Below are 9,022 nucleotides of genomic sequence, written 5' to 3'. Positions count from 1 at the left end.
TCAATACAAATGAGACTATGTCCCTATAGCAGCTGGGAGCCTGTTTACTCTACGCTGATAATGCGTCACAGGACTGCGAAGGCGAGACTTCGCTCAAGTTTTAAATACATTAGCATTAGGGTGAATTTAGCAGTGAGGCAGCTGGTATGGTAGGAAGCCAGACACAAGGCCTGAACAGAAGAATCATAGAATTAGGAGAAAAAAAAACAAACCACAGGAAACTTGGGTTATTGCCTCTTAAAGAGAGCAGAACAGCATCAAGGCTAAGACCGTGATTAGTCAAATTTTCCAGTTTTGGAAGGAGGCTTCTCCATTGATGCCATTATTCTACTGTCTCCCTGCTAAGCATTTCCTTACAGCAATATATTTCAACTGAAAATTACAACTCCCTGTTTCCTCTTCCAAATCCCTCTTTCATAGGCTTTCAAAGGCTGGTGTGCCTGTTTTTTTGTCTTGCGTAGTACTTTTTCTCACCACTTTCCTGTGTTGAAGAATCAAGCCTGACTATCTAAGGCCAAGTTGGTGTGAGATTCAGTGCACCATACCTGCTGAAAAGATAGATTTTATACCAGGTGTAAAGAAGGCCTTGGCTTCCAACTGTTTTCCATGATTTATGCCAACAAACATGGTGCTAAGACCAGCCCATTTCAAGTCCGCTCATAGACAGTTCCGATGCCTGCTGCATTTTTGTGACATGGACAAAATTTCAGTGGCCCAGTTCACTCCTGCTATCATTCACTGCAGTTTTTGATTCTCATCCCACATCCATCAGTTGTATGTACAGAAAAGCAGCTGCAGGATGTTTGTTGCATCTAATCAGTGCCACCTAACAGTTGTATGGTCTAAGTCAGTGATTCCAGACATTTTTTTAATGTCCAAGTACGAGTTTCACTTTGTCGTCTCCCTCTTCTTCTACCAACTCCTACTGCCATCATTAGACTCTTTACTCCCCCATAGCACATGCGCTGGCATTATTTTTCTCTTCCCTCATCTTCATTCTCCTGCCATCACTACCTTCCCCTTCCCCCACCTGTCCTGGCTTCATCAGTCTTTTCTTCTCAGGCCACTGGTATCACCACCTTCCCTTCCCCCCTCTCCCCCCTCAGCATCCGCTTTCCTTCCCTCCCATCTCACCCTCTTGGCATAAGTACTATCCTCCCTTCCCTCCCATCTCCTAACATCACTTTCCTTTCCTTCCTACCCCCCCCTGGCATGAGCACCATCTTTCCCCTTTCCCCTCCACTGGCCAAGGCATTCATTTTCCCTTTCTCCCTCTGGATGGGCTCCAGCTGGCAAGAGGAATCCAGCAACCAGTGCTTCTTACCTGCTGCTGCCACTGCATTCTCTCTTCTATAGCTGGAACAGCACAGGGCCAGCGGGTCTCGAGAGAATAGAGGGCTTCGTACAATTCTGATTTCAGAAGGAACCCAGAACAGGAGATGGCAGCAGCCACAGCAGGTAAGGAGCACTGTTTGCTAGCTTCCCCTGCAAACGTGAGGGCATGGTGCAGGGAAATGGGGTTAAAAGGGAAAGAGGAAGACTTTGCTGCTGGCAGCAGTGGCTGTGATCTGTCCTCGGCTTCCCTCTGCAGGTGCCCAAACCTTTGTGGCATAACTGAAGTCCCCTCACGCTATACTTGTATGCTGCAGCACACAGCACGGCACTTTTTCCATGAACAGTGTCTCTTTAAAGGCTGAGATACCCAGCTTGTTTCTCTTTTAATCTAAACTCCTCTACAGGACAAATCTTTCCATCACAGAGTACAAAGGAAATAATTCAAAATTCCAGCCCACAGTTCAAGAAGCAAATATATCAGTTCAACATGTGGATAAATACAATTTTGGAGGTATTTCAGCAGATATACAGAGATACTACTGTGTACCTGTCACAGAGCAGTTTTATATCTCCAGGAACCCAACAACACTAATCAGAAAATTGGCTCTCTTTCCAGAGTCAAAATCTGAGTTTGTTAAGATAAGTGCAGGATCCCTCAGGAATACCAGCAGTCTATTCCCAATGCCTCAGAAGACTACTTAATATCACCACTGGCCCTTTCGATGGCTAAGTATTCTATAGAAATGAAAATAAACATACTAAAGTTAATTGCTATCCTGAAGGCAATTTTGAAGACAGACAAAAAATAGAAAGGTATTAAGGCAACTGCCTATGGTGAATATTAACAATTGTACATCCTTCATATCAGATATTATTCCCTCTCAAGAAAAATAATAAATAAATGACAAAAATAATCTTCACGTGAGCATGATGTCACACAATTGAAGGAGAGAGATTAGACCCTGAGTCTGATGACAAGATCAGTGCATTCAAGACTACCTCCCAAGCTCTTGACTTTTTTATCCTAGGACTTTCTCTCCGAGTCTCTGCCACTGTATTTAAGGAGAGAGAACTGGAAATGACCTACCCACATCCATTCTGGGTCCCGGCTGCACCTTATCTAAACCCACCCCACCGCTTTTAATGCTCCTAGGTGACAAACTTTCCCACACCCAAAATACTCTGGTCTGTAATGTCTCTGTGTGTGTTACGTACAATGCAAGAACAAAGACATCTATCTCTACATCAATTCCTGTAACCAGCTTTTCATGGTGGGTGCTCACAATTCTTTCCTGGTCAGTCGCTCTTTGATACGATGCCGCAGGAACATCGCCGTGACAGCACTGCACAGAATAAGCCCAAAAAAGGAGGCACAGGCTATGTATGTTGAGGCTGGATTATGCCTTGCCAAGAAATACTCATGCCTGTTACTGTAGTCCAGCAGCACAGCCTCCAGCTGGGAGAGTGTGCACATGGCTAGGAATACATGAAAAATCTGATGCCCATGCCCTACAATGTCACAGGCACCAGGGAAATATTTCTCAGGAACTGGGCAGGAGAAAAAATAAGCCCCGATAACAAAGAAGAGAATCTGGAGCACATGGTAGCCTACAGCCTTCTCTGCGCAACTAGCCATATGGCAACTGATCACTCGATGGATGATCGGGCTGATGTCTAAGATGTATGCCAGGGCAGCCGGAACTATTTGACAGACTTTCCTCATGACAGGGTAGGGGCGTCGGTACCGGTATTTGGCATAGCAGCAGCCAGCACAAGACAGCCAGCCAAAAAATGCAGCCCCTGGAAGGAAGAAGAGAGAAACCTGGTCGTACCAGGTTTGCTCAGAGCTGTAGTAGAAATGGGCCAGAGCACTCCCATATTGGTAGACACTGACACCGACATAGTCCATAAAGTAGAATGTATAGTGTGCTAGCTCTGATCTGGACTGCAGCAAGTGAGCTAGAATGCTGAAGGTGAGGTAAGTAACTGAGGCCAGGACAAATATGAAGAGTGGCAAAGACATGAATTCCAGGGAAAGCTCTTGTGTGTCTACAAATGCTTTGAACCTCAGGAGCACGGCTAAGGCAGCCACAAGGTGAGTCCAGACATTGATGGCTTCGTTGTGTTTCTGGAAGAGGCTGAGGAAGTAATAGCGCCACTCTTGGTCAGTTGGACGATATCCTGTCTGAATGTAAGGCTCCCGGAAAAGCTGTGGGACATCAGTTTCTTTGACAGTGCAAGGCATCTTGGGAAGGCCATCTTCTAGCAGCTTGGGGAAGCGCCGCAGCTGCTGCCCACTAATGGACAGAGTGCTGATACGTTCCAGGATTGCCGTTGTCATGCTGAGAAAAGATCAAGCACTCAACAGGAAATACGAGATGCTGGCCTGCAAAGAGAGAAAAAACATAAATAAGAATTAGAAACCATTCTTGAACAGTATTTATAAAATCACATATGACTGGATCAACAAGACCATAAATTATACAGTAAGAAGTCCATATTCAAAAGGTTTATTTGGCTAAGTTTGGGACTTAGCTGGACAAATCTGGGGTTTGAAATGTTCCCCTCCCTACCTTGCTGACCAGGTAACTTTTAGCCAGATAAGCCATTACACACCTAAAATTGCTGTGGATTAAAAAAAGGCAGTGCAAGGGGCATTCTGGGGGTAGGATTTAAACTTATTCTGGTAGTTCTGATATTCAGCCTTACCCAGATAAGTTTATTTGGGCAAGTGTGGTCGTGGCCCAGAGAGTTTACCAAAATAACTTTAAAACTAATTAGCTATATCCCAAATATAGCTATCAAGTTTCTAGGACTGCTGTCGGGCTGGTACAGCCTAGTTCAAGCGAGCACAAACTAGGCCCCAACAGGCAGCGGCTGAAGGGTTGTGGACTGTGGACAGGACGGGCTAAGTTCAGTCAGAGGTGAAAAGCAGACTCAGGTCAGGGCTGGCAGAGTTCAGGCAGAGATGGGGAGCCAAGCTGAGGTCAGGGCAGGCAGCAAGCAAGGCAGCATCAAAGGGCCAGGCTGGTTCAGCAACAAGAAGTCAGTCCAAAGGATAAGCAAAACGAGAGGCAAGAAGGAACCAGGACAGGTGAGAAGACAGGAGCAGTAGAAGGTAGGTAAACAGCAAGGTCTGGTGCAGAGACAGGAACAGGTAAACAGGCTAGTAGCATAGCGGGAACAGGAGACAGGATCAGGAACAACACCACCACTTTGGAAGAGGAATCCCAGGAGGACCTCTTGTTGAGGCATGGGTCTGTTACACTGAGCTTCCTTATACACCTGGGAGGTGCTGATATCATCAGCAGGTGCCACAGGAAGTCCCAGCTGCTCAGCCTATAAGGCTCAGGAGCCGCTGACTTGCCTTGTCAGCAACACAGAATGGAACAAGATGCAGGGGGCCATGTTGGAACGAAGGGAAGGGAAGGAGGAGTGTTGCATTACAATAGCTGGTTATATAACAAAAAAAAAATAAAAATACAAGCAGGCCCAATCCCACATCCTCTCCCAGCCTCCAAGATAAAGCAGAGTTGCTTACCTGTAACCTGGTATTCTCAGAGGACAGCAGAATGTTAGTCCTCATACATCAGATACAGGCCTGATGTGGAAAACATGTCAAAGTTTCTACAACTTTGACTAGGCACACTGAGCATGCACAGCATGCCTTATACCACTCATCCATGCGGGGTCCCTCTCAAGTCTTGTTATCATAGAATTATAATTAAAATAAAAAATTGGAGAAACCCAACTCCACAGAGTGGCGGGCGGATTTGGGGAGGACTAATATCCTGTTGTCCTTAGAGAACATCTGTTACAGATATGCAACTCTGCTTTCTCCGAGGACAAGCAGAATGGTAGTGTTGCTTGCATCCATCGGTCGCAGACGGCTGCGACCGCTCTGCCTCACCTCTCTGTTATCCTTCTCCTCCTCCTTCGGAAGGATGGCTGCCTCCTGCTGCTGTTTGCCAAACCCCTCGGCGTCTCCGAGCCAGCATGGGCGTCCCCGTCCGCCATGCTTCTTCCTGAGGCCTCCTAGGGTGCGCGCTGCCCACATCCTTAAGCACGTCATGGCAGGAACCTCAGGGGTGGCCCCACCGCATGACGTCAGTACCTCCGGTTATTTAAACTTCCGCTCCAATTCAACGAGTTAGCAAAGACTTCGGTTTTGCTACTCTGACCACTTCTAAGCTGCTCGCCTGGATTCCTCATTACCCTCCGGGATATTATGCTGCCTACAGAAGCTCTGGGTACCTGCTCCTCGGGGGCCTCTCGCTTCTACTCGTCCTCCGGTGTATTCTGCCTAACCATCAGGACACATGCTCCTCGGGGGTCTTGTCTGCTTTATTCCAGGTACCCTCGGTGCTCCTAGGTACTCGCTCCTCAAGGGCCTATCCTGCTCTGGGTATCCTGCACCTCGGACCATGGGTTCTTCTATTCACTGCTACCCTGTGGGTACTACTTCGCTCCAAGCTCTCCTCGCTCCACCCTTCAGGTTCACGGCCTATCCCGCGCTGCGGAACACTACTGGACCTTCGCTACATTTGGGTGAGATCATCAACTACATTACTACTGAGACTATCTGGAGCCTTACTGTGATATCACTGGACTACAGCATCATCCTTTCCTTGGACAAGTCATCTTCATCACAGCAGTATAATAACGCTTCCTTTCCTCTGTGTCTGCTTGATATTGAGTCTAGCCTATCGTTGTGGTTCCCCACGGGGCCCCTCCCTGTGGGCGGAGTCATCGCCACTTCGACCAAGAGTCCACATCTTGCCACAAACCCAACAGGTAGTCCTCACACATAGTTGAATTCCTAGCTACAGGCTACTCCCCAACAGAAAAGGGACCAACAGACACCCAACTAGGTGCCAACAGGCACAACACCACCAATGGAGTCATTGGTGGCAGAGCGGGAGACAGCCTGAACTTAAACAGGCCCTAGGTAGGAGACTTGGTTGCTATACCTCAAATAGGTTCCGAAGGACAGACGGGCTGAACCTACTGTCATGTCAGCCATCCTTATCACACAATGAGATGTGAATGTGTGGAAAGAACTCCATGTCACAGCCTTACAGATCTCCTCTACTTGAACTGCTCACAAGTGGGTCACCGATGCTGCCATGGTTCTGATAGAATGAGCCTTGACATGAGCCCCAAGATGCAGTCCCACGCAGGACCGATGCTGCTCATGGCCATAATCTGCCAGCCATTCGGATAGTATGTGTCTGGCAATGGTAATGCCCAACCTAATCTCAAAAAAAAAAAAAAAAAAAGTTGGGTGGACTGTCTATGGGCTTCTGTCCGCTCCAAATAAATGGCTAAGACTCTCTTGTAGTCCAAACTGTGCAGTACTAGTTTGCCTTGGTGCAAACAGGGCCTGGGAAAGAATATTGGCAGGACGATTGCCTGGTTAAGATGGAAACCTGTCACCACCTTAGGAAGGAACTTAGGGTGCGTACGCAAGACTACCCTGTCATGATAATAGTTATTTTATGTATTTGAAGCTTTTTTATACAGACATTCGTTTGCACATCACATCGGTTTAAATGGAACAAGTAGTAAAAATAAAGTTAAACGTTTACATGGAACAGGTAGTAAATTAACATTAGACACAAATGGGAAAAAGGAATAAAAACATCTAGAGTCCTTAAAGGGGGTTTTCAAAAATCAACAAAGTTAATAATTAAACAAAAACAATTAAACGGGAAAGAATGAGAGAATAAAAAGATTTGCACAGGAGGGTAGTATAAAATACAAGGGAAAAGACGAAGGAGTTTGGGGGGGGGGGGGCAGTTTGAAGAGCCAGGTTTTTAGTTTTTTTTAAATTTCTGGGTGCATGGTTCCAAACGAAGGTCAGGGGGCATTGAGTTCCAGATTGAAGGTCCTGTAATAGATAGCGTTCGTTCTCTCGTGGAGGTAAGATGGGTAAGTTTAGGCGAGGGTATGTGTAAGGTTCCATTGTAGGCAGATCTGGTGGGTCTATTAGATGTATGGAAGTGTAGGGAGTCATTTAGCCAGTGTACGTTATGGTTATGTAGTGTCTTGTGTATAATTGTGAGGCTCTTAGAGTATTCTGAAAGAGATTGGGAGCCAGTGAAGGTCTCTTAGGATAGATGTGATATGATCCTTTCTGCGAATATTAGTGAGGACTCTAGCTGCGGCATTTTGTAACAATTGGAGGGGTTTGATGGTAGTAGTGGGGAGGCCTAGAAGTAGGGTGTTACAGTAATCAATTTTGGAGAATATAATGGCCTGAAGGACAGTACGGAAGTCATTAAGATGAAGAAGGGGTCTTAGTTTTTTTTAGAACATGAAGTTTGTAGTAGCATTCTTTCATCGTAGAGTTTATGAATTTTTTTTAGGTTCAGTTGGTTATCTAAGATGACGCCTAGATCTCGTACATGTTGCGAGATAGGTATTGAATGGGGAATAGAGTTGATGTCGTTGGAGGTAATAGTATTAGGGTTATGTGATATGATAAGGAGTTCAGTTTTGGAGGTATTAAGAGCGAGATTAAGATTTGTGAGGAGCTGGTTAATTGATGAGACAGTTTTCCCAGATCTTGAGGGATTTGGGAATGGATTCCGTGATGGGGATAAGGATTTGGACGTCGTCCTCGTAAATGAAGTGAGTGAGACCTAGATCAGAGAGGAGTTGGCATAAGGGTAGCATGTAAATCTTGAAAAGCGTAGAAGACAGAGAGAAGCCTTGGCGTACGCCTTGAGTTAATGGGTTTAGATTCGCTATTACCTATTTTGACCTTGTAGTGTCTATTATCTAGGTAAGATTCAAACCAGCAAAGTGCGGTTCCTGTTATGCCAATTTCAGTGAGTCGGTTTAGTAGACTTTTGTGGCTGATGGTGTCAAAGGCAGATGAGATATCTAGCATTGCTAGAATGTAAGAATGGTCATTATTTAATCCTTTGAGGAGAGTGTCTGTGAGGGAGATTAGAAGAGTTTCGGTGCTGAAGAATTTGCAGAATCCAAATTGAGAAGGGAATAAAATATTGTGTTTTTCCAAGTGATCAGAGAGAGAGAGTTGGAGGTTTACTAGTTTTTCCATACGTTTTGCTAAGAAGGCTATGATTGAAATTGGTCGAAAGTTGGCAGGTTCAGCAGGGTTGAGATTAGGTTTCTTTAGGATAAGTTTGACAATGGCTAGTTTTAAATGAGGTAGGGACATTTCCATGAGTGAGGGAACAGTTGATGATCTCGGCTAGGGATTTGGCTATTATGTTTGGGATCGTTAAAAGGGATTTCGTTGGGATGGCATCATCTGGGTGTGATGCAGATTTTATTTTCTTTAAGAGTGATTCTATTTCAGAGGAAGATGTGGTCTCGAAGGAGTCCAGGGTAGCATTAGGGTTTTTTGGGAGGATGTTAGTGTAGGAGGTGGAAGGGGGAAAAACTAGCTATAAGCTTAGAGATTTTGTCATTGAAAAAGTGGGCTAGGTCATCGCATTTGATTTTGGAGTCATTGTCAGATATGGGAGGGGGGAAGTATTAGTAAGATCGGAAACATAAGAGAAGAGGGCTTTGGCATTGTATCGAAAGTCGTGAATTTTCAGAGTATAGAAGTCACATTTGGTTTTAAGGATAGTAGTTCTGTAGATGTGAAGGGAGGATTTGTATGAGGCCAGCAGGAGAGGAGAGGAATCTTTTTGCCATTTCTTTTCGTTGT

The 9,022-nt window shown here is 45.5% G+C and overlaps 1 protein-coding gene across 3 annotated transcripts in view; it reads right to left on the bottom strand.

The window, feature by feature from the left end:
- Window positions 1-1,197: 1,197 nt before the first annotated feature.
- Window positions 1,198-9,022, bottom strand: part of PAQR8 (progestin and adipoQ receptor family member 8) — a 65,069-nt gene continuing 57,244 nt past the window's right edge. For all 3 annotated transcript variants that reach the window (XM_029596120.1, XM_029596119.1, XM_029596121.1), the window contains one exon: window positions 1,198-3,721. In XM_029596120.1, the coding sequence (XP_029451980.1) occupies window positions 2,615-3,676 (1,062 nt within the window). In that variant the 5' untranslated portion in view covers window positions 3,677-3,721 and the 3' untranslated portion in view covers window positions 1,198-2,614. The remainder of the gene's footprint in view (window positions 3,722-9,022) is intronic.

Source organism: Rhinatrema bivittatum, chromosome 3 (assembly GCF_901001135.1).
Source record: "Rhinatrema bivittatum chromosome 3, aRhiBiv1.1, whole genome shotgun sequence".
Taxonomy (NCBI): Eukaryota; Metazoa; Chordata; class Amphibia; order Gymnophiona; family Rhinatrematidae; genus Rhinatrema; species Rhinatrema bivittatum.
This window is presented reverse-complemented; position numbering and strand designations above follow the sequence as displayed.